The sequence below is a fragment of the Lucilia sericata genome, unplaced genomic scaffold (assembly GCF_015586225.1).
Source record: "Lucilia sericata isolate MDLA Ls3-8-SP2 unplaced genomic scaffold, ASM1558622v1 Contig000867F_arrow, whole genome shotgun sequence".
Lineage (NCBI taxonomy): Eukaryota > Metazoa > Arthropoda > Insecta > Diptera > Calliphoridae > Lucilia > Lucilia sericata.
In genome coordinates, this window is record NW_023994858.1 from 139,645 (window position 1) to 164,210 (window position 24,566).

The window sequence follows — 24,566 nt, forward strand, 5'->3', positions numbered from 1 at the left end:
GTTTACAATAGTTACTTTATATTAGTAATAATTTATGGTTACTTGTAAAAAAGGGGTTTGGTTGTACTCTCTTTATTTGTCCTTTTTCAATGACAAAGGACATAATTCAATGAACACATGCAAACACATTATTCCTAACACAAATATAAATTACCTGTTGAAGTAGAAAGGAAAGAATATTCAATCCAGGTGAAGCAAGGATATGCTACCAGTACAAATATATAGAAATGCTCCAGTGCATATGTGCACATGGACTTAAATGCATTCATTGATAGGAAGGTGGTCTGAAAAGTTATTGTAAATCTTTCGAAGCAAAGCCCAATAGATTGTTAACATATTCTTACTAGCTCTTGTTAAACTAACTTTTGGTTTCTGAAAATGTATAGGTACTGCTTTAAGAGATCCATTGTAACTTTCTGAAGTACCCTCGCACCCGTATAAAGAATGCAAGCACGTTTAAAGAATGCAAAAAGCGACCGACCCTCTTATTAACACAATTTACTTGAAATTTTGTTAACAATTTAATACGTTTCGAATTATTGCAGTTGTTGCTGTTGTTATGAACGTCTCAAATTTCATAGATTGTTTTCGAACACTCCATATAAAGAAATAATGAAAATCAACAAACACACCACAACATTGTCTTGACACGAGGGGGAGGAGAAGAGGAAGGACCGACTAACTGAACAAATGAACGTCTTTCAAAAATCCTTGAAATATATGAAATGAAGTTCAATAGACTCAACTCGACTTCTCTGTGGTGCATGCAGGCTAGCTGGCTGGCAGGCAGGGTATCCGTAATAATGACAACGTCGACGGCAACGACGACGACGTTATTGTTGTTGATGGGGGTTAATAAAAAAGTGCATTTTATTGTTGCATTAGTGTGTGCATTGTTGTGTGCACATAAAGTGCAATGAATGGGATGCATTTTGTAAACAACTTTCAAGGATAAATGAATGTGAAGTAAAGATTTATCTTAATATACTGTTGTAGTACATTGCCCAACTAACAAATGCACATGTGCGCATATAGTCCCTATATGTGAGATGTGCAATGGAGAAGTGCATTTCAAAACAGGAAAGGATTATAAAGAAGACGAAATATTTTCAAATAGGACTTATTTACCTAAACAAAGACGAAATTTGTGCAGTTTTTCGTCTGCATCTTGAATTTATTTGTTAAGACTTTGATTTCAAAAAGAGATTTAAATTTCAGTGTAAATAAAATCAACAGGATATTAATAAAGGACAGGAGGGATTTTGAAATTTTCTCACATGGTTTTCAAACATCAGTAGTTTCTTTAATTACGGTTTTGATTTATAGGAAAAATAGGGAACAAGTTCTATCAGTCATCTTAAACTTCTACTTTCTAAACAAAAAGATATTCACTAGATTTCCATAAAATCAAGTCATATCCATAGAACCGAATTTGGCATTATCATATCACTACACTAAAGAAATAGACTCAGAGACCAAACTGAAGTTGCCACTTCAGTCGTTGGGTTAAATCGGAGTTTGTTCGAATCTAAAAAGCCATTTCAGGTCGCAGACAGGGAAAATTCTAACAGCTTATATCGCTTAAAAAGGATGTCCTAAGAATACTTAAGGGATGGATTATAATGGATAATCTGGTCCTAAAGACAATCAGTTCGTTATTGAAATTGCGTTGACGAAGCTACATATGATTTACAGATGAAATTACATGTCATTAGTGACTTGCCGATGCTTTACTAACCCACGCCTCGAGTAGCAAGGTGTGTTTGCGAATGAAGAATATAAGGATTAGCATATCCTCATAACAATTCTGTACGATCACACAATTGATGACCCCTACTCATGCAGTACGTTGTCTTGGAACTAGCATAATAATATGTAGGAGGGAAGACAAATGGAGTAGCTTTTTTGACCATTCGATTTAAATCTTCTTACATAGCAAGTAATGGGTAAAATTCTGTGTTGTGAGAACGATTTCTTCCTGTATTGAATTATACAATCCACTAGATAATCTACATATTGGAAGGTTATACACAATCATCGGACGTGCCTGATTGCATACCAGACATAGAATATGCCGGAAACTTTTAAAAGCTGATCCCAGATAGAATGTCTTGGTCAAGGGGAAAACTAGAGCAAATACCAGTAGGACAAAGTGGGCCTGGGGTTCTATATTGAAGAAGCAGAATTATACCACAGTTTACCTAATCATAACACAAGCTTCCAGGCAAAAGTCCGAGCAATAACGGAATATGTAAATTGGATTACAATAAATATGTCGCTTGAACTGAATACTCTCCTAGAGGTAAGGTTTACATCATATGGGTACCAGGCCAATCGGGAGTATTCGGCAACAAAAGGGTGAATGTAATATCTTTAAAAGGAAGGGATCTCGAGGTAGTTAACCTGACAAACGCAAAACCATTCGACGCAACAAAATCTGAATTAAAAATATGGGTGAGAGAATCCCATAAGGCTTCTTGGAATAATGAAACGGTGGGTTGAACTACAAAGATCCTATGGAGTGACCCTGATGAGAACAAGACGTAGTATGATAGTACGTATTCTGAGTGGACACACAGGATTACAAGCACATCTATACAAAATTGGCCGTGAGGATTCCGACAAATGTAGAGCATGTGGAGAGGACAGCGAAACTCTGTAGCACTTTCTTTGAAACTGTCAGGAAATCGTAGAAGTTAGATCCAAGTATCTTGGAAGTGATGTTATTCCGGAAATAATATTCCTAACTAACACTGATTGGAGATTTTTAGGAAATGCGTCCAGTAAACTTAGTTTCTGAACATTGAAAAATAAACATTTTTTTTCATGAAAAGGAGCGCACAACAGCCCCGATAGTGGACTATACATCCTCCTAATCTAAGGTAATCTTCAACAAATTAGTGTCGATCTGTCCGTAGATGGTGCCTAATTATAGAGAAATTCATTCTATGATAATAACGGTGGAACAGTGATAAACACCCTATTATTGAGATGATGCTCCAGTTAATCAATGGACTTGTATACCAATAAGTACTTACGCTGGATGATAAAACAAATTCCCTTAAAATCCATACTAATAAATCACTAATTAGCTAAATCTTCATACATTAAAATATTAACAAGTTTTAAAATATTCCTGTTATATTCAGAACAATAAATAAAATACAAAATACTTCTTCTATCTATATACTCCAAAAACAATGTTTCTTTTGTAGACATTTCTTAAAGGAGGATGTTAGAAGATAATTCAAACAGTAACAATAAGAAATATTAACAATAATAACAACAACAACTTTAGCAACTCCAAAAAATAACGACAACAACAACTGCCATCTATTGTTGTCTGTACAAATGAGTTGGGTTGTTGTTGTTGTTTTTGCTGTTGTTATAGTTAAGCATACTCGTCGTACTCGTTCTCGTCGAGAAGTAGTCTGATATTTGGTTTAACACTGTCTAGCCAAAGTCTAGACAAGTGCATACCACGAAAAAACAAATGTCGAAAGTAGAAGTATGTTTTTTTTTTCGCCTGTCTGTCCGTCTTTCCGTATGTATGGGTGGTTGGTTGAATGAATATAAATGTTTGGAGTTAAATATCTGTATGTGATTATGTGAGAGAGTTCCTGTGTGCTTGCATTGTAGTATGTATGTTATGTTGCAACAATGCTGACAACAATAACAAAAAAGAACGGCAACAACAATAACTACTATGGCAGCTACAACATATTTCAAATACGAGTTGAACTTATACTTCAGGATATTTTGTTGAAGGGGGATCTTCATATAATTCAATACAAGTACATTTATAGTTCAGTTCTAGTTCAGTTCTAGTTCAGTTCTAGTTCAGTTCTAGTTCTAGTTCAGTTCTAGTTCAGTTCTAGTCAGTTCTAGTTCAGTTCTAGTTCAGTTCTAGTTCAGTTCTTGTTCAGTTCTAGTCCAGTTCCAGTTCAATTCTAGTTCAGTTCTAGTTCAGTTCTAGTTCAGTTCTAGTCAGTTCTAGTTCAGTTCTAGTTCAGTTCTAGTTCAGTTCTAGTTCAGTTCTAGTTCAGTTCTAGTTCAGTTCTAGTTCAGTTCTAGTTCAGTTCTAGTTCAGTTCTAGTTCAGTTCTCTAGTTAAGTTCTAGTTCAGTTCTAGTTCAGTTCTAGTTCAGTTCTAGTTCAGTTCTAGTTCAGTTCTAGTTCAGTTCTAGTTCAGTTCTAGTTCAGTTCTAGTTCAGTTCTAGTTCAGTTCTAGTTCAGTTCTAGTTCAGTTCTAGTTCAGTTCTAGTTCAGTTCTAGTTCAGTTCTAGTTCAGTTCTAGTTCAGTTCTAGTTCAGTTCTAGTTCAATTCTAGTTCAGTTCTAGTTCTAGTTCAGTTCTAGTTCAGTTCTAGTTCAGTTCTAGTTCAGTTCTAGTTCAGTTCTAGTTCAGTTCTAGTTCAGATCTAGTTCAGTTCTAGTTCAGTTCTAGTTCAGTTCTAGTTCAGTTCTAGTTCAGTTCTAGTTCAGTTCTAGTTCAGTTCTAGTTCAGTTCTTGTTCAGTTTTGTTTAGTTCTAGTTCAGTTCTAGTTCAGTTCTAGTTCAGTCTAGTTCAGTTCTAGTTCAGTTCTACTTCAGTTCTAGTTCAGTTCTAGTTCAGTTCTAGTTCAGTTCTAGTTCAGTTCTAGTTCAGTTCTAGTTCAGTTCTAGTTCAGTTCTAGTTCAGTTCTAATTCAGTTCTAGTTCAGTTCTAGTTCAGTTCTAGTTCAGTTCTAGTTCAGTTCTAGTTCAGTTCTAGTTCAGTTCTAGTTCAGTTCTAGTTCAGTTCTAGTTCAGTTCTAGTTCAGTTCTAGTTCAGTTCTAGTTCAGTTCTAGTTCAGTCCTAGTTCAGTTCTAGTTCAGTTCTAGTTCAGTTCTAGTTCTAGTTCAGTTTCTAGTTCTAGTTTGTTCTAGTTCAGTTCTAGTTCTAGTTCAGTTCTAGTTCTAGTTCAGTTCTGGTTCAGTTCTAGTTCAGTTCTAATTCAGTTCTAGTTCAGTTCTAGTTCAGTTCTAGTTCAGTTCTAGTTCAGTTCTAGTTCAGTTCTAGTTCAGTTCTAGTTCAGTTCTAGTTCAGTTCTAGTTCAGTTCTAGTTCAGTTCTAGTTCAGTTCTAGTTCAGTTCTAGTTCAGTTCTAGTTCAGTTCTAGTTCAGTTCTAGTTCAGTTCTAGTTCAGTTCTAGTTCAGTTCTAGTTCAGTTCTAGTTCAGTTCTAGTTCAGTTCTAGTTCAGTTCTAGTTCAGTTCTAGTTCAGTTCTAGTTCAGTTCTAGTTCAGTTCTAGTTCAGTTCTAGTTCAGTTCTAGTTCAGTTCTAGTTCAGTTCTAGTTCAGTTCTAGTTCAGTTCTAGTTCAGTTCTAGTTCAGTTCTAGTTCAGTTCTAGTTCAGTTCTAGTTCAGTTCTAGTTCAGTTCTAGTTCAGTTCTAGTTCAGTTCTAGTTCAGTTCTAGTTCAGTTCTAGTTCAGTTCTAGTTCAGTTCTAGTTCAGTTCTAGTTCAGTTCTAGTTCAGTTCTAGTTCAGTTCTAGTTCAGTTCTAGTTCAGTTCTAGTTCAGTTCTAGTTCAGTTCTAGTTCAGTTCTAGTTCAGTTCTAGTTCAGTTCTAGTTCAGTTCTAGTTCAGTTCTAGTTCAGTTCTAGTTCAGTTCTAGTTCTAGTTCAGATCTAGTTCAGTTACTAGTCAGTTCGAGTTCAGTTCTAGTTCAGTTCTAGTTCAGTTCTGTTCAGTCGAGTTCAGTTCTAGTTCAGTTCTCGGTCAGTTCTAGTTCAGTTATAGTTCAGTTCTAGTCAGTTTAGTTCAGTTCTAGTTCAGTTCTAGTTCAGTTCTAGTCGTTTCTAGTTCATTTCTAGTTCAGTTATCGTTTCAGTTCTAGTTCAGTTCAGTTCAGTTCTAGTTCAGTTCTAGTTATTCAGTTCTAGTTCAGTCGTCTAGTTCAGTTCTAGTTCAGTTCTAGTCGTTCTAGTTCAGTTTAGTTCAGTTTCTAGTTCAGTTCTAGTTCAGTTCTAGTTCAGTTCTAGTTCAGTTCTAGTTCAGTTCTAGTTAGTTCTCGTTCAGTTCTGTCAGTTCTAGTTCAGTTCTAGTTCAGTTCTAGTTCAGTTCTAGTTCAGTTCTAGTTCAGTTCTAGTTTTCAGTTCTAGTTCAGTTCTAGTTCAGTTCTAGGTCAGTTTAGTTCAGTCTCTTCAGTCTGTTCAGTTCTAGTTCAGTCTGTTCAGTTCTCCAAATATCCTGTCCAAATACCTTTAAACAAATTTCCCACCAACTGTATCCTGTTATGGGATGACTTTGTTTTTTATTTTCGCCTTGTGATTTTTTGTAGTTGTTGGCTGGATGGTTGACTGTATTGTGTATGAGAGTTGGTATTTTTTGTTTCTTTTTGTTTTTTGTGAAGCATAAATTTTAGCAGTAGCATTAAAATCCTTGCAGGCATTACTACTATGTGTAGGTGTTTTGAAAAATATACTTTTTATAAAAGGTACAGAGAACTTAGATGGGTGGGAAAGGAGGTAGTGTAACATATTGGTAAGGGATGAGCATAAATGTTAACTTTCAGACTATGATTGGGCAAAAAAATTTGCATGTTTTTCATTTGCTTTTTTTAATTTGTATTCCTTTTTTGCCCTCGAATGCTGTTTTGCCAAATTTGAATGGCATATTTGTATTTGCATTTGAATTTATATGTATTTAGTGTTGTTTTTTATATAGTACTAAAACGGAAACAGACAATTGTTGTTGAGCTTAAGCAACACTAAACCTAAACAAAAATTTACAAAAAAAAAAATAAAAATAAACAAACGAACAAAAACATATTTTCAATGTCCAGACACAGTGATTTGTTATATTCAATGTTGGGTACAAAATTTTTACGAATAATGTTGTATATAAAAGGGAACAATTTGCAATTATCACAGATTATTGTCCTTATTAGAATAATTTAGGATAATTAACATTAAGATAGTGAAAATATTTCTAATAGAAATCTGATAAGATTTACGATTGAAATGTGTTAAGTTTTCCTATTGAAATCTAAATAGAAGTCTGATAAGATAACGCATAAGTTTTTGGCCCTCCTTTTAGTCAATGGTTTGACCTAACCGTTCTCTTGAAATGCATGTACTTCTTTATTTTTCAATTTAATTTTAAAAATCTTTTAAATATTTTACTATTTGCTAAAATACAGAAAAAAAAGAAACCATATAGTAGAACAAAATCAAATAGCAACTAAAATAGATTTAAATAAACACATAGTATTGTGAATAGATTCATCTGTATTATATTATGTTGGCATTACGTACCAGAAAGAGTATCATGCGAGTAGACAGCTTGACGCTGTTCAAATGCAATAAAATTAAACAAAAAATAAATAAAAATTACTTTTAGAATGAATTGAAAAGAAATCAACAAACAAATGTGAATTTAAATTCATTGCAACAACAACAAATACATTTACCCCCAACCGCAAGAACACAACCACAACAACGTCGTAGTCGTCGAAGCAACAATAAAACGTTCTAGTTTCTTGACGAATGTGTTGTCAGATTTTATTTATAGACAAGAAAGACATATAAAATGAAATGAAACACATTTGCATGAAAATACGGTTTTTTGTAAAAAAAAGATCCAAAATATTTTTTTTTATTCTAATTTCTTAAAGGAAAAGTTTTATTAAGCTTTTCCTTAAGCTTAGATTAAAACCAAACAAATATTAACAATAAAATTTCTTTATTGGTCTTAGAATTATTTATTTCTATAAAACAAAATATTTATATAATTCTATTAATAATAAAACTACAGTGTATTGTTTAGCTTTACATAGTTCTAAATAGTTTTTCCTTAAATGGATTTGGTAATTGATCTAATAATGTTAAGGGATTCACACTGACCGCCACTAGTTCATCGGGAGTTAACCAGCATAAACTTATTAAATGCTAAAGGAAAAGAATAAATAATTTAAATTAATTTAAAATTTCTTAAAACAAATCTTACAAATTTTAAAAGAAATCTGTCAAGTTGTGCAAGAGAAATATCTTAATATTTTCTGAAGAAATTTGAAGAGAAACTGAAAAGATTTCCAAGAGAAATCAGATTACATTTCCAGGAGAAATCTGATAAGATTCCCAAGAGAAATTTTAAAAGGCTTCCAAGAGAAATCTGAAGAGATGTCCAAGAAGAATCTGAATAGATTTCCAACAGACATCTCCCAAGATAAATTTTATGAGATTTTTAAGAGAACTGTGAATAGATTCCCTAGAGAAATCTGAAGAGATTTCCAAATAAAATCCTATGAGATTTCAAAGAGAAATCAGATGAGATTTCCAACAGAAATCAGAAGAGATTTCCAGCAGAAATCTGAAGAGATCTCCAGGAAAAATCTAAAGATATTCCCAAGATGAATCTAAAGATATATTCAAGAGAAATCTGAAAAGATTTTCAAAAGAAATCTGGAGAGATGTTCCAAAGAAATCTAAAGAGATTTTCAAGAGAAATCTGATGCGATTCCCAAGAGAAATATGAAGAGATTTCTAACAGAAAACTAAAGAGATTCAAAAGAAAAATCTGATGAGATGTCTAAGAGAAATCTGATGAAATTTCCGGGAGAAATCTGGTAAGATTATCAAGTGAAATCTGACGAGATTGCCAAGAGAAATCTGTTAAGACTTGCAGAGAAATCTGATGAGATTCACAAGAGAAATGTCTTTTCCATGATCTCCTAAAGAAATCTCTCGAGTTCCCAAAAAAATCTTAAAAAATTTCTTAAAGAAATTTCGAATAATTTCCTCAAGAAATCTTTGATGTTTTTTAAAGAAATCTTGTAAAATTTCCTTGAGAAATTTCCTTGGAAAATAGAAATCTGAAAAGATTTCCAAGAGAAAGCTGAAGAGATGTCCAGGAAGAATCTGAATAGATTTCCAACAGACATCTGAATAGACTCCCAAGATAAATTTTATGAGATTTTTAAGAGAAGAGATTCCCGAGAGAAATCTGAAGAGATTTCCAAATAAAATCCTATGAGATTTCAAAGAGAAATCAGATGAGATTTCCAGCAGATCTCCAGGAAAAATCTAAAGATATTCCCAAGATGAATCTAAAGATATATCCAAGAAAAATCTGAAAAGATTTTCAAAAGAAATCTGAAGAGATGTTCAAAAGAAATCTAAGGAGATTTTCAAGAGAAATCTGATGCGATTTCCAAGAGAAATCTGAAGAGATTTGTAACAGAAAACTAAAGAGATTCAAAAGAAAAATCTGATGAGATGTCTAAGAGAAATCTGATGAAATTTCCGGGAGAAATCTGGTAAGATTATCAAGTGAAATCTGACGAGATTGCCAAGAGAAATCTGTTAAGACTTCCAGAGAAATCTAATGAGATTCACTAGAGAAATATCTTTTCCATGATCTCCTAAAGAAATCTTTTCGATTTCCCAAATAAATCTTAAAAAATTTCTTAAAGAAATTTCGAATAATTTCCTCAAGAAATCTTTGATATTTTTTAAAGAAATCTTGGAAAATTTCCTTGAGAAATTTCCTTGGAAAATAGAAATCTTTAAAAGATTTTCCGTAAATATTTCTCTAGAAAATCGTTTAAAAATTTCTCTCTCTTTCAAACCATTTCTATACAAAATCTACAAAAAATATTAAAGATTTCTCTCAAAAAAAATCTATAAAATTAATATTTATTAAAAATTACCTCAAATGTCTTTTCCATTTTTAATTTCAAATCATCCACTTGTATATCATCGGATTTTTCAATTTTTGATTTTTTCAAAGATTTTTTATTTGAATTTTCCATTAAAGCCTCATCCAGTTTATCCTGTTGCCGACACTTTTCCAACACATACATTTTGGCATCGTTTTGCATGACAAATATATTCGGATTGCGTGCATCTAAAACTATATTGGTAATACAAAAGTCTTCGGAATTCGAGACAAAACGATCATAAGCCGAGCAGGTGAAACACATTTCTTCCATGTCATATTCAAATATTTTGCCATCACCAAAGGCGGCCACAATACGGGGTTGTTCTGCATGTATGGCTAAAGCTGTAGTGGCAGCTGTATAACGTGGCAGATTGAGTAGATGTTTAAAGTGTTTTCCCTGGTAAACAGACCAAACGGCAATAGTGCGATCGGCACTGGCTGCTACTATATAGGAACCACATAGTGAAACAGAAAATAATTTAATGCTGTCCTTAATATGTTTACTGGTATCAATGCATTCTACAAAATCCAAAGGCGGACAGGAACTGTAATTTAAGTCAGTATCTGTGGGCATGATTATGGAAAATATCAAAATCTGTTTAGTTTCACGATTAACCATTATCAAACGCATAGAATCAGCTATAAAAGTGACATGTGATGCTGGTGCAAATTGTTCAGGTAAATCTTTAACACGTATTAATTGTGTGGCCTGTGTGGATGTGCCCGGTATAAATTGAAATAAACGTATTTCCTTCTGTGTTGAATAACACAACCAACGTCCGTTTGGTGACAAAGCTGCACAAACGATGGCCTCTGCATTTTTACTTTTAAGTTCAAGCAATTTTTCGGGTACTGTATCAAGCGAAAGAAATTTTGTTTTTGTTTTATTTTCATTTTCTTGATTGCCATACATTAACTCTTGTTGTCCTAAAGAGGAGCCCATACGCCAGATTTCCAAATAGTTGGTATAACGTAGCAGTAACAGTCGTTTTTCAGGAGCGACAGTGGCACAAGGTTGCTAAGATAAAATGTTTATATTGAATACTTTTTTTTTTTTTTTTTTTTTTTTGAGTGGAATTGGAAAATGTTATAATGATGGATGTTTTAAAGCCATTTCAAAGGTTTGAGATTTAAAGCACAAAACAAACAATAACTTATAAAGTTTACGGGATGAAAGGATTAATAATGATTAAAATTAAAATATGATTTAAGTAACAGAAATAATTTGCAAATCTTAACCGAAAAACATTGTTAGTATAAAGCTTATCAGTTTTATTTTACCCCTAGAATTTATATCATAAATAAAGAATTTTTATTACAACTTGTCGAAAATTAATAAAGGACAATAATGTGTGATTTATAAGATTTACGAAAAAAAAAATGGAGAAAAGAAATTGTTTTGTCGTTAAATATATCTATGCACCCAACATTAATATAAATCGCAGGACTGACCATGTAAACTTTATTATCAAACTAGAACTCGAAGTTAATTAATATAGAAATGAAGTAGAACTGAACTAAAATTGAACAAGAACTAAACTAGAACTGAACTGAACTAGAACTGAACTAGAACTGAACTAGAACTGAACTAGAACTGAACTAGAACTGAACTAGAACTGAACTAGAACTGAACTAGAACTGAACTAGAACTGAACTAGAACTGAACTAGAACTGTACTAGAACTGAACTAGAACTGAACTAGAACTGAACTAGAACTGAACTAGAACTGAACTAGAACTGAACTAGAACTGAACTAGAACTGAACTAGAACTGAACTAGAACTGAACTAGAACTGAACTAGAACTGGACTAGAACTGAACTAGAACTGAACTAGAACTGAACTGAACTAGAACTGAACTAGAACTGAACTAGAACTGAACTAGAACTGAACTAGAACTGAACTAGAAATGAACTAGAACTGAACTAGAACTGAACTAGAACTGAACTAGAACTGAACTAGAACTGAACTAGAACTGAACTAGAACTGAACTAGAACTGAACTAGAACTGAACTAGAACCGAACTAGAACTGAACTAGAACCGAACTAGAACTGAACTAAAACTGAATTAGAACTGAACTAGAACTAGAACTGAACTAGAACTGAACTAGAACTGAGCTAGAACTGAACTAGAACTGAACTAGAACTGAACTAGAACTGAACTAGAACTGAACTAGAACTGAACTAGAACTGAACTAAACTAGAACTAGAACTGAACTAGAACTGAACTTGAACTGAACTAGAACTGAACTAGAACTGAACTAGAACTGAACTGGAACTGAACTAGAACTGAACTAGAACTGAACTAGAACTGAACTAGAACTGAACTAGAACTGAACTAGAACTGAACTAGAACTGAACTAGAACTGAACTAGAACTGAACTAGAACTGAACTAGAACTGAACTAGAACTGAACTAGAACTGAACTAGAACTGAACTAGAACTGAACTAGAACTGAACTAGAACTGAACTAGAACTGAACTAGAACTGAACTAGAACTGAACTAGAACTGAACTAGAACTGAACTAGAACTGAACTAGAACTGAACTAGAACTGAACTAGAACTGAACTAGAACTGAACTAGAACTGAACTAGAACTGAACTAGAACTGAACTAGAACTGAACTAGAACTGAACTAGAACTGAACTAGAACTGAACTAGAACTCAACTAGAACTCAACTAGAACTGAACTTGAATTGCAATAGATCTGAACTGAACTAGTAAATAACTAGAACTGAATTAGATAAAGATCTAGAGACACCGAAGCACTTGTTTTTTTTTCTGCAAGATATAAAATTTAGTTTTTAATGGTTTATCAAATTTTGTTGATGATTCTATTGTTTAACTCTCATGATTTTAAATTGTATCTCCTTCAGTAATAATTCTCGTGATAATGATGTCTCTTAGTTAAAAATTATTTTTTTCTCAGATAAAATAACTAACTTTTGCGAAGTGCTTTTAGCTTTAACCAATATAAATTATAAAGCGCTTAATGACAATGAAAATTAATGAAAATATCGACACTCACCTGCAGAAATGGTCCATATTTAACAATTTTCGATTGAGTCTTACTGGCCGACGATACACCCAAATAGCCATCAATACCACCCGAATAAATATTATCCTGCACGCACAACAAAGCCTTAACATCGTGATCATGAACACGACGTTGTAAAAATTTCACCCATCTATTGTAGACCATGTCATCACGTTGAATACGTGTCTTAGAATAAATCCTGATGGTGGGCTCTATGCCGGCACAAAACAATTTATTTTCTTCCTCATCGACAGCAACAGTCAAAACATCTGCCTTCATAGCCTGATGCGATTCAATTTGTGTAGCATTTTTACCATCCCAAATGGAAATGTAACCACGCGAATCACCCGATATAATAGTGAAATCCGCAAGTACTTGTATAGACCAGATTATGGTTTCTTGGGGATTTGCTTTGTTTTGTTTGGCGGTGAGGGTCATTTTGTTTATAGCATGGCCCGTACGTTTATTCCAAATGCGTATGGCACCCATAGAGCCGGTAACAAGGTAGTCTCCTGTAGCATCAAAGCGACAGCAGAGTACTCTGCCTTCCTGTTTATCAAACAGATTTTTATATTGGAATTGGTTGTCGGATATATCAAAGATATTGATATAACCCTCCTCAGTGCCTATGGCAATTTCTGTGCCGGCACGATTTACATCCAAACACCAAATGGCATTACCCGTGACATGTTGCTTGTAACGAGGCTTTAAGGTTTGTAAATTCCATTCCACTAACTCACCACTAAGACCAGCACTGAATAACCTGTCGGCACACCAGGCTAAACCCTCAACCGAATTGCCGGGAGTTTTGGTGATAGTGCGTTCAAGGCAGGGAGCATTGGCCATATCCCATATCTCAATGGAACCATCATTTCTTTAGAAAACATTAACAAAATGATAACTTGTATGCATAAAATCATAATTTTTTATGTAGCTTACCTGGACAAGGCTAATTTTTTCCATATTTTATTAAACGCCATGGTTTGTATGGAACGCGGAGATAAATTGTAAAAACGCACATTATGTATTTGTGTGCGACCCGCGGGTTTATCCACAGATTGTTTAGATTTTTTCATTTTCATTATATTTTTTAATAGTTTATAATAAAAATTAGTTCTTTATATTTTAATTTTATTAAAAATTTGTGGCAAAATTTACAACACACGTGTTGATAGTTGAAGAAATAATGTATAAAGCAGAATATAAACAAAAACAAACCATTTTTGATGAATTTCACAGCAAATAGCTTTTGTATATATAATGTTCACAGTAAAAACTTTTACTCAAAGAGTCGATTGTTCGACTTATAGTTCGATTTTTTTAAGAGAATAGTGTTTTCACAAAAAGAAATTAAAATTCTATTGAAATACAAAAACAATTTGTGATAATTTGTAAAATTTTTTTGTTATTGAAGTCATATTATTTTATTGCAAAAAAGCTGGTATATTAAAAGAAAAAAGTCGACTTTGTTTGTCGCCGGCGGTTGCAATTGTATTCATTGCTGCAACCCTTAATATATATTTATCTTTTTTGTTTTACAATTCATTCATAAAATTTTTGGAGAAAGAAGCAGAGAAAGAAAATATACACTTTTCCCTAAAATTTTACCAAAGAACACTAATTCAATTAATAAAAATATCAAGGATTTATTAATCCTGTTACAAAATTAAATTATTAATAAGTTGCTGACAAATAAAACATGAAACAATTGTAAAGCAGAAAATTGCAAGACTCCTTTACACATTAGTAAACAATTACTAAAATACTCCAGACACAAAATGGATTATTCAAGTTTTCAAAAATTTATTAAATGTAAGTAGATATCCATAAAAAATCGAATATCATTTTGAAAGTAAAATTTTGCAAATATTCGCAGTAATTTGGTTACTTTTGGCCACACCCTCTATGTTGCCTTGGGGAGATGCTGCTGCTTCTAGGGTATTTGAGCTCTCCGATCGCTTTATAGATGTGCGTCATGAGGGTCAATGGTTAGTAATGTTCTATGCTCCCTGGTGTGGCTACTGCAAACGTACCGAACCGGTTTTTGCTCTAGTGGCTCAGGCCCTGCATGCCACCAATGTTAGAGTGGGTCGCTTAGATTGCACAAAGTATCCCGCCGCCGCTCGTGAATTTAAAGTACGTTCCTATCCCACTATAATGTTTATTAAGGGCAACATGGAATACACCTATAGTGGTGATCGCAGTAAAGATGAGTTGGTAGATTATGCCCTGCGTATGAGTGGCCCACCTGTACAGTTAGTAACACGCACTGAAAGTGTGGACATGCTTAAAGGTTCACATACCATATTCTTTATGTTTGTGGGTTCGCAGGAGGGTGTGGTATGGGATACATTTTATGCTGCCGCTGAAAATTATCAGGAACATGGTTTCTTTTATGCCACTTCGGAAGATGTGGCGGCGCAACACTTTGAATTCGAAAAACTTCCAGCGGTTATAGTCTACAAAGAAGAGCAACATCATTTCTATCCACATGCTCATGTGGCTCATGAAATGGACCCCTTAACTGTTAACGAAACCATTCATCAGTGGGTGAACCAAGAACGTTTCATAGCTTTTCCCAAAATAACTAGGTTTAACATAAATCAGCTATTAAAAACTAATAAATATTTAGTGGTGGCTGTGGTGTCAGAAGATAAACTTAGCCAGGTGGCTACTCATGAACTGGAGTTTCGTGATATGGTGGAAAATGTTATACGTAAACATCGTGATCGTTATCATGATAAATTTCAGTTCGGCTGGGTAAGTTTACTTCAAACTACAAATTTTTTCTTTTTATTTATTTTTACCCTTATCCTACAGATTGGTGATCCCAGCATAACGCACTCCATTATCATGGATGAACTGCCTACACCCCATTTAATAGTTATTAACTCCACTACCCAACAGCACTATCTACCCGATGATGACCCTTTGCAAATGACTCCTCAAGCTTTACACATATTCCTGGAAGCTATACACAATGAAAGTGCCATTGCTTTGGGCGGTGACACCTATTTTGTGCGCCTCAATCGTGCTTTATTTGAAGGCAAAAAAGCTCTTATAGAAATGTGGCGTGGTAATCCGGTATTGACTTCTGTCATATTTGGTTTACCTTTAGGATTTCTATCCTTGATACTATATTCCATATTCTGTGGTGACTGTTTGGTAGCCGAGGATGAGGAAGATGATCATGAAAAGAAAGAATAATTACTTAAAGCCAAACATACTAGATCAAGAAAAGCTACATTAGCTGACCTGTTAGTAAAAGTAGTTAAAAAAAATTGATTAAGTGGTTTGTAAATGCCAAAATTTCTAGTCCAATTTTTGCTCTTCTCCATTGAAAAGATCTCAGCGGAAAGAAAAATCTCCAATTTTCAGTTTCAGTTTACAAAAAATCTCATTCTCTGTACTTTCTTTATATTTTTTCTTTTCTTTTTTTAGTTAATAAGATAAAAATCAAGTTTTGCAAAAAGATAGAAATAAAATCCTTAAAAAAACAACTCATCATTGCATTTTAAACATTCCTAAAAAAAAACAAACGAATGAAGGAAGCTAAAAATCATTTTCCTTGTTTGTGAGAGAGTTTACACAGTAAAATTACAATTTTATCAGCAGCCATAGTCATCATCATCGTCGGAGTCGATGGCAGCACGACGTCTATCATATTTAACAGTACTTTTACTTTGTGGCATTTGAGCATTAATACTCTCCAAAATATTTACAAATTGAGCATCATCGAGTTTACCACGGAGTTGGCCAGATTGAGCCATTCTTATGACCATATTTTCAAACATGGCTGCCTTTTCGGGTTTGCTAATTTTTAATGTATTTACTGGAATAATGGACAGTAAAATAGAGGTTGATTTTTCAATGTTTGATTGTTTTGGAAATGATTATTTTACTTACATCTAGCTCTAGCTTGTTGGTCCAATACCTGAGATAATATGGAGTGTTTCATTTCATCTTGCTGGCGCATTTGTTCCTCCTGAGCTTTTTGTTTCTCAGCTGCATTGCCACCACCGCCGCCACCCTATTTTTTGGGGAAAAAATTTAAGATTGTCATTTCTGGAGATTTTTTATAATAGTTAGGACTATTACTTAATCTGTCGAGTCTTTAGTGTTAACTATAATTTAGTTTATAGTGTGAATTGAATATAGTCAAGTCTATATTTTGATCTATTACCAAGTATGTGAATTCGACTAGACTGTACCATAGAATATAAAGGATAATAGCCTAGTGTACACATAGTATTGTGCATAGTCTAAAGTAAGATTCTATCAAGCCATGGGTTAAGCCGCTTCTATAATGCACATGGACACAAATATAGACCTGACATAATGGCTGACACTTTATCGCTTACTTTACTCTACGCTACGACTTCTTTCCAGGTAACCACTTTAAAGACTTCAGAACGTTTTACAAATGATTTTCTAAATAATCAACCAAACTCCAAACACATTAAGACCCCCCCCACCAACCTACTATGACTCACATTTTCATTATAGATTTTTCCAAATACTATATTTCAAACAATTTTTAAATATTTTTCATTTTCTCCATCATTTTGACCATATAAAGTAATGAAATTGAACATTCCCTTTACCCTGCCAATAATTTTCCCTAACATGTGTGACTCTTTCAAGATTAAAATAAACCAAATTGTAGGCAGCGCAAATTATTGACCGGTCGTTGACTTAAGAAATTCAAACATCCTGGAAATACTTACAAATTGTGACTGCATTTGAGCCATACGCTGGGCACGAATTGCATCCAAATCACTATCAGCCATTTCGTTTGATTATTTTGTGTAAATTTTTATTAAAAAACTGGCAAAATTTATTTTGCAAAAAAATTATTATAAAATTTCTTCTTCCACTTCGCAGTGTTGAATCTGTTATAAACAATTCACAGGTAATTGTTAGCTTGTCACAGTTGTCATTAGTGAAGTTGAAAGTTATCAATTTATGTGAATGTTTGTGGGGATTTTTCTTGTTACAAAAGCGGGGAAAATAAAAGGTATTATACTTTTAGGAATGTTTATTTTTAGTGACCGTTAAAATATTTTTTTCAAAATATTTTTATTAAAAATGAAAAAATAATGAAACATTTTAGTAAGTAGAAAGGACTATTTGGAAATGATTTGTTGTAAAAATGGATAATAAAATGAACATTTCCATGTTTAACTTAGATTGTATCAATTCATTACCGAGTATTTCGCATTTATTAAAACAGTTTGGAAGTGTTTGTTTAAATAACATAATTTTTTATTTGGAGTTAATAAATATATTCAATTTGTTGTATATTTTTAATGAATTTGAGATAAAGTGAAGCAAATATGGAATGGAACACGTAATAATAATGGCAAATGTAAATAAATAATTATATAATAAGAACTTTAAGATCTTAGAAAGCTAAGCAGTCTAAATATAAATACTAATAATTAACAAAATAAAAATTAAATAATAACAAATACTACTAAAAAGAAAAACTCAACAAAAAATTGCCAGGTAAGGAATTTAAAAATTATAAATATAATAAAAAAACTAGATACACTTTGGCCTTAAGAAAAGCTAGCTACACTTAAATGCTGCCATTGACCCTGTAAATAAAAACCAAATAAATAACATTTCTACAAAACTTTAACAGAGATCAACTTACGGGAATGCCTATATTCCAGCCCGAACCAGCTGGATTATCTTTGCTAATACCACAACGTTTGCAGATCACACCATTCAAAGCCACCGCCCAGACTTCAGAGCCCACCGAGACAGATTTGAAACCAATATGGGTGTCGGTGTGAGGTGCTATATTTGGCATATTTGTTAGAAACTGCCAATGTGAACCTTCGGGAAAGGTTTTTGTTATCTCCTTGCGTACGGCCAAACGATTGCTGCAGTCCAAGGCCCAAATGCCTGCTTGGCCTACAGAAATGGCCTTAAATTTAACACCCGCCGGGGCCTCAATAGTTTGCCAGGCGTCACCTTTATATTTAAAATTTTAATAAAACTTTTCCATTTAAATATTTCCTCACACTTACCCAAAGGATTATGTTGTGTTATACCATAACGATAGAAAATGGTGCCATTTTTACCCACCACCCATACTTGTCCCGTGGGCGTTACTCCTATACCAATTAAAGGCTGTTCACTGGCTATATGTTCCCAGTTGTCACCCTTGGGATTGAGGGAAGTTACACCATGTCTAATTAGTACATCACCATTTGAGGCAATAGCCCACGCACTAATGGGTATTTCCTCCGACTCATCATAAGCACTATCATCGTTATTATTATAGTGTAATACTTGTAAAGCTGCATCGAGTATTTTAGAATGACTTAACTCCTGCCACGGACCACTGGTTACTAAACGACATTTTTTCATCCATCTACGACGTCGTACACAATCGGTTATACGTTTTTGAGCATGATACGCGGTGGGAAAATCAATGGCATATTGCCAACCCTCCTTATCACAACCATTCGGTATATTGTAGTCTATAACCCAATCCGAAATCCATTCATAGTGTGAAGACAAAAGTTTGGTATGTTCCTTGCTACGTTTCTGTCGTCCTGAAGCATCACTCCACATAAAACGATCGGTTGGCAGACTTTTGGTGGTAAAACCACTAATGGGATTCCAGCGTTGATTTTCGTAGACATAATAATTGTGTGTATCCACCATATTATTGATTTTACCCGTGCTGCCTTCTAAGCCCTTAAGGAAATTACCACCCCAACCATTATTATACACCCAGGCTGTATTGTCACAGGTCATGCCCCATACTATGCCCGCCGAACAAGTGAATACCTTTTTAATATGGCCGCCAATTTGTCGCCAAAACATTTGCTGTAGATTAACTATAACCGAGGGGCAACGATAGACTACATTGAATAGTTTCACGCGACCACTGACATAAAGACATGTAATGGAATCGGGATCTACGCGATATTTATAGTCTACAAAATATACATTATTTACAAAGATGGTATAGTGGTTTTCCAAAGCTCTGTGGGAGAAAAAAATTTATATATTTATAATATTTTTCTGGAGTTTTGTTTTAATTAAGATTTACTTGATTTTGAGGTTAAATCTTTCACCGGGAGCAAATACCATTTTGTCATAGCGGGTTTCATCTTGCCATTCGGAATTTTCCATGGTATTGAGAACGATGGTTTTTTCATTAAATCTAAACATTTAATATGGGAAAGGTTATCATTATCTATTTTATCGATATCGATAACAATTAGCTAAAGAAAATCAGTTATTGATGCCGATAACAATACAGTTATCGATATTGATAAAAATTTTCTAAAGAAAACCAGTTATCAATATCTTACCTTGGATTAATATGCATGGCAATCACACGAAACTTCTCCACCTTAACACCCATTTTAATAGTGGGATGACATTGTAAATCGAAACGTATTTGATCGGCATCATCGTAAACACAACCAGTTATTTCCAATTCTGAACCGCGAGGCATACTAAAAAAGAAACCAACTCCATAACAAACTTAAATTCCAAGCATAATATTTCCCCCTTACCCATTGTACAGAGTATTATAGTAGGGTGTTTCCATGGTACTAACATCCATTTCCTGCCTATAACAATTACCCACTGTATCCAATTGTTGTGCTTTCATATTACAAGGATCAAAAACAAAAACATCTCCCAAATCGGTAGTAGTCCAAATGGAATTATTTGCTGGTCTACCCATAACCTCATTGATTTGACAGCAAACCGAGGTGAGATGAGACAGCCAATCTTCCATTTCGGCATCACTGCCAAACTGCAGGCGTACCGGTGAGCAGTTCGAGGGCAAACACGGAGCATGTATGGCAAGACGTGGTGAGGCTGGTTCACTGCAACACTGTACACACGTTATGGCGGAGAGCGAAAATTGTATTTTGGTTGTAACACCATCGGGATGTAATACCGTGAATGTACCAGAATCTGAATCTTTTTGTGTTGTGGGATTTTGTGTGGTAGGCGTAGATGCGGAATTGCCACTAACCCATTCTAACTCTATGAGACAATCTTCAAATTCTAAACTATTTGGTCGTTGATAACGGGCTTCGGCCGATTTGATCCAGGATGAAAGTTCTATAGCCTTTTCATATTTGGAGAGATTGGGTATTTTGTTGATTTTCTCTTGACGTTCTTGTAATTTTTCCAAAATATCTTTGCGCCAATTGGCATCAATATCGAGACGGCCATCAGGTGATAGTTGTTCGTTAAACCAGTTGGGTATGTTGTTTGGATCTACAGTTACCGCGCCAGCAGCTATATAAGACCACATAACCTCACATTCAGTCCAGAATTGAGAACCTTTAGATGGAAAAGAATATTATTATTTGTAAGAAATATATTTCCCAAAATTGCGTTTACCCGCATGATCATCATCTTCCCCTAGGAAAGCATCTGAGCCATGATGTATAGAATCTGACTCGAATACTGCCGAATCACTTTCAGGATGTGCTTCGGTACCCACCATAGAACCTACACTACGTACTGGAGACCAAGCTCTGGGATTTTTCAATTGAGCCTCATATGATTTACCCGATACCTCTGCCACCTCTGTGGCTGGCGCACTAGAGGCATGAGTGGGTTCTCTTAGAATAGTGGTACGTTTTTTATGACGTTCATTTAAATTTAAGCTGCCCACGTTGGGTGGTGATTCTGTATAATAACGGAAAAGTTCAGATTTAAAACGTGGCGGATGTGCACCACCATTACTTGAGCTACTGCCACCATTACTAGGAGCTACTACATTTTCTATGGGAGCACATGTCTCCACCACTCCCTTTTCTTTCTCCTTGCTGTAGAGATTTGAAAAACTTTGTTGTTTTGAGCCGGGCGTGGAAGAGCTACCACTTTTACGTGATACTATAGACATGGAACTAGAGGTACGACTTATTTGCATGGGCAATTGTATTTGACGCCATTTTTTGCCAGTAGGATCCGAAGCTGTGACCCCAGATCTATAGTAGAGAGCACGATCGGCGGAACCAATAGCGAACACCTTAAGAAAACGATTCACTTTCAATTATTTATATTATGAATTTCATTAAACTAACCTGATCATTAGCGGCTACCGAAACCATAGATATGTTGCCTATCATTTCCACCCAACCACTACCAATGGCAGCATCCTCACTTACCCCTGATGCTTCACCATTAATACCCCGCCTAAACCAAACACTGCAGTCATTGCAAACACACCATACGGCATTGGTGCCCACCGATACCTGGACAATTTTCAAAGTATTTGTTGAATCCGAGCCATTGGCATGTATAGGTGGTTTGACATCTAACCAGGCACTGCCTGATAAATTATCTCGTGTTACTCCCGATCTTACAATGACACGACCGTTGAAAAGTACCGCCCAAACTAGGCCCGTAGGACCAACACTTAGCTGAGACAATTCACTGCCCACCGGAGTAGAAATAGTGGTCCAGCGTAAACCCTCAGGGGCAGAATTTGACACTCCACCCCGGAACATGGCCTTTAAAACATAAAATACTTAGTAAATCTTTAATTTATTGCATTTACTTAACTAACCCTGCCATGCGCTGTTATTGCCCACACCACTAGAGTACCCGTGGAAGCATTTGGCACATTTGTTCCGCCTACGGCTACGTCTATGAATGGTTCTTGTGTGGGATCCTTGTGCAAAGGAGCCACTGCACACCAACAATTCAAAGCACTGTAACGGCGAAATCTCACCCACTTCCTACGCCTCACATAGGAATTCCAAGACTTTTTCACCGAATAGGTGGCTGGGAAATCTAAAGCATACATCCAACCATCCTCGGCCAAAGGTTGGCCGTCCAAATCTAACTCCAAATGCCAATCACCATCCCACTGCCAGGCCATCGAAGGTAAACGTATCTTTTCTATTGTCCTATCCTGCTGGCCATCAGACGAAGAAAACTTATAACGGTCGGTAGGCAATAACTTTTTCGAAAATCCCTCTATGGGCAGCCATCTTTCATTTTCGTACGCCTCTTCTTTAACCCGTATGGGAACATCAAGACCATGGACATGAACATACACCTGACGGTCACCACCAATGGCCCACATAAAATTGGAGACAGCAGAAATCTTCTTGAATTCTAAACCCGTGTAGGGAAATTCCCGCCATGCTGCTGAACTAGTAGACAAAGTATAAACTCTGCCTTCACTACTGGTGGCAAACAATAAACTGCTTGGCATTTTTCTTCACCCACTCCACTAACCAACTGACAATAACAATAGTATCACCTTCTTAAGTGTCTCACTGAGTCACTGCTTGTCGAAAGGTGTTTGTTTGTACCAATTGAAAATGTTTTCTTTCTTTTCAGCCACAAACATTCGTTTCTATTTTCGTTTGCTTATGGAACTGCTCATAATTATTTCAATTTTCCTTCATTTTATTTATTGGATTTTTCGAATTTTAATTTTACAAAATTTTCGCAGCAAGGATATTAAACAATGAGTAGACAAGAAAAAATCTATAAGACAAGCAGAAAAAATCCTTACAATATGATACAATAAGCGTTGCCAACTGTTTTACGTTATAATGTAAACAGATGATAGCAGCTGCTTTTTTTGGCAATTTATAACTGTTATATTTCGATAAGGTTGCCAGTTATTATGACAAATTAAAAAGTGTTCTTTTCTTTCTAGGGACTTTTCAAACTGCTATTATTTTAAAAAACAGAAAAAGTTTGATTTTCTACAAATTAATTTAATTTGAATATAATAAAAACAGTTTTGAAATAAAAGAGGAACAAACAGAAAATGTTAAAAGGTTAATGAGGATTATTTATTAAACTCATATACATATATTCGTATAAAAAAAAATCAGTTTTCATTGAAAACTTTTCAATAAACAAAATAATTTTTTTTGAATATAATAAAAACTGTTCTGAAATAAAAAAAGAAACAAACGGGCAAAACAATTTTAATAATCCGAAGATGTACCTAAGCCTCCAGCGGGCCTGTTGTGCGCTGCTTTGTCAGTGTTTCTGGTGGGATTCAAACCTACAATCTCCGGTCTGACAGACCAGAACTCTAAATTTTCTCTTTACTTTTAGAGCAGTTATTTTGTCAGAGTACTCATCAAAGGCGAATGAATCGGAACGAATTCTCGTAAAAACGTCAAATATCAAAGTTTTATTAATTTCAGTTGTTAGTAGTTTTAATTTTTTAATGGAATATTTTATAATTTTTTATCGTAATTGGGGTTTCTACTTAAAAAGAAAATGTCTTTAAACAATTGCTCTGGCTTGCTGCGACAAATCTAATCTCTATAATCTGCACTGCCAATAACCTTTAGGTTTCGTTATGTTAATTTCAATAAATTAAGGAAAATACAACAAAATTAATATGTACATACAAACAAAGTGACAAAGTGAGGTAAATCTACAAGTAGTACATGGTGTCTAAGCCTATGGCAGTTATGGTCATCTTTTAAAGATCTATGTAAGACTGAGTTCGTTAGATAGTTAGTGAGTAAGTTAGTCAAGACCATAGACTAACTAGAACTGAACCAAAACAGAACTAGAACTGAACTAGAACTAAACTAGAACTGAACTAGAACTGAACTAGAACTAAACTAGAACTGAACTAGAACTGAACTAGAACTGAACTAGAACTGAACTAGAACTGAACTAGAACTGAACTAGAACTGAACTAGAACTGAACTAGAACTGAACTAGAACTGAACTAGAACTGAACTAGAACTGAACTAGAACTGAACTAGAACTGAACTAGAACTGAACTAGAACTGAACTAGAACTGAACTAGAACTGAACTAGAACTGAACTAGAACTGAACTAGAACTGAACTAGAACTGGAACTAGAACTG

General features: G+C 34.6%; 4 protein-coding genes across 4 annotated transcripts; 1 reads left to right on the forward strand and 3 right to left on the reverse strand.

Annotated features, from left to right (window-relative positions):
• Nucleotides 1-7,578: 7,578 nt before the first annotated feature.
• On the reverse strand, nucleotides 7,579-13,911 carry LOC119608672 (U3 small nucleolar RNA-associated protein 4 homolog). Its single transcript, XM_037963177.1, has 4 exons — nucleotides 13,654-13,911; nucleotides 12,706-13,588; nucleotides 9,669-10,697; nucleotides 7,579-7,908 (listed from the first exon to the last, which is right to left on the reverse strand). The coding sequence occupies exons 1-4, from the start codon at nucleotides 13,794-13,796 to the stop codon at nucleotides 7,789-7,791; spliced, it is 2,175 nt and encodes a 724-aa protein (XP_037819105.1). The 5' UTR covers nucleotides 13,797-13,911; the 3' UTR covers nucleotides 7,579-7,788.
• A 324-nt stretch (nucleotides 13,912-14,235) lies between these two features.
• LOC119608669 (protein disulfide-isomerase TMX3) lies at nucleotides 14,236-16,214 on the forward strand. The gene is made up of 3 exons (XM_037963173.1): nucleotides 14,236-14,526; nucleotides 14,591-15,474; nucleotides 15,535-16,214. The coding sequence occupies exons 1-3, from the start codon at nucleotides 14,493-14,495 to the stop codon at nucleotides 15,919-15,921; spliced, it is 1,305 nt and encodes a 434-aa protein (XP_037819101.1). The 5' UTR covers nucleotides 14,236-14,492; the 3' UTR covers nucleotides 15,922-16,214.
• Nucleotides 16,215-16,257: 43 nt separating this feature from the next.
• Nucleotides 16,258-17,618, reverse strand: LOC119608670 (programmed cell death protein 5). The gene is made up of 3 exons (XM_037963174.1): nucleotides 17,442-17,618; nucleotides 16,621-16,744; nucleotides 16,258-16,546 (listed from the first exon to the last, which is right to left on the reverse strand). The coding sequence occupies exons 1-3, from the start codon at nucleotides 17,502-17,504 to the stop codon at nucleotides 16,323-16,325; spliced, it is 411 nt and encodes a 136-aa protein (XP_037819102.1). The 5' UTR covers nucleotides 17,505-17,618; the 3' UTR covers nucleotides 16,258-16,322.
• A 350-nt stretch (nucleotides 17,619-17,968) lies between these two features.
• LOC119608665 (tectonin beta-propeller repeat-containing protein) lies at nucleotides 17,969-23,256 on the reverse strand. Its single transcript, XM_037963170.1, has 9 exons — nucleotides 22,277-23,256; nucleotides 21,792-22,220; nucleotides 21,103-21,736; nucleotides 20,259-21,042; nucleotides 20,052-20,198; nucleotides 19,787-19,900; nucleotides 18,753-19,720; nucleotides 18,374-18,696; nucleotides 17,969-18,314 (listed from the first exon to the last, which is right to left on the reverse strand). The coding sequence occupies exons 1-9, from the start codon at nucleotides 22,928-22,930 to the stop codon at nucleotides 18,276-18,278; spliced, it is 4,092 nt and encodes a 1,363-aa protein (XP_037819098.1). The 5' UTR covers nucleotides 22,931-23,256; the 3' UTR covers nucleotides 17,969-18,275.
• Nucleotides 23,257-24,566: the final 1,310 nt, after the last annotated feature.

What these genes read in the sequence shown, in the direction of transcription:
- LOC119608672 (XM_037963177.1), bottom strand. Translation starts at nt 13,796, where the DNA reads ATGAAAATGAAAAAATCTAAACAATCTGTGGATAAACCCGCGGGTCGC. An exon ending in AAAAAATTAGCCTTGTCCAG is followed by an intron (nt 13,589 to 13,653) that starts GTAAGCTACATA and finishes TGTTTTCTAAAG; the next exon opens with AAATGATGGTTCCATTGAGA. An exon ending in AAATGGAAAAGACATTTGAG is followed by an intron (nt 7,909 to 9,668) that starts GTAATTTTTAAT and finishes CTTTTCCTTTAG; the next exon opens with CATTTAATAAGTTTATGCTG.
- LOC119608669 (XM_037963173.1), top strand. Translation starts at nt 14,493, where the DNA reads ATGGATTATTCAAGTTTTCAAAAATTTATTAAAT. An exon ending in TTTTCAAAAATTTATTAAAT is followed by an intron (nt 14,527 to 14,590) that starts GTAAGTAGATAT and finishes AAATATTCGCAG; the next exon opens with TAATTTGGTTACTTTTGGCC. An exon ending in ATAAATTTCAGTTCGGCTGG is followed by an intron (nt 15,475 to 15,534) that starts GTAAGTTTACTT and finishes CTTATCCTACAG; the next exon opens with ATTGGTGATCCCAGCATAAC.
- LOC119608670 (XM_037963174.1), bottom strand. Translation starts at nt 17,504, where the DNA reads ATGGCTGATAGTGATTTGGATGCAATTCGTGCCCAGCGTATGGCTCAA. An exon ending in CTCAAATGCAGTCACAATTT is followed by an intron (nt 16,745 to 17,441) that starts GTAAGTATTTCC and finishes CCCAAAAAATAG; the next exon opens with GGTGGCGGCGGTGGTGGCAA. An exon ending in CCAACAAGCTAGAGCTAGAT is followed by an intron (nt 16,547 to 16,620) that starts GTAAGTAAAATA and finishes CCATTATTCCAG; the next exon opens with TAAATACATTAAAAATTAGC.
- LOC119608665 (XM_037963170.1), bottom strand. Translation starts at nt 22,930, where the DNA reads ATGCCAAGCAGTTTATTGTTTGCCACCAGTAGTGAAGGCAGAGTTTAT. An exon ending in GGAAGATGATGATCATGCGG is followed by an intron (nt 21,043 to 21,102) that starts GTAAACGCAATT and finishes TTCCATCTAAAG; the next exon opens with GTTCTCAATTCTGGACTGAA. An exon ending in GCCATGCATATTAATCCAAG is followed by an intron (nt 19,901 to 20,051) that starts GTAAGATATTGA and finishes TTAAATGTTTAG; the next exon opens with ATTTAATGAAAAAACCATCG.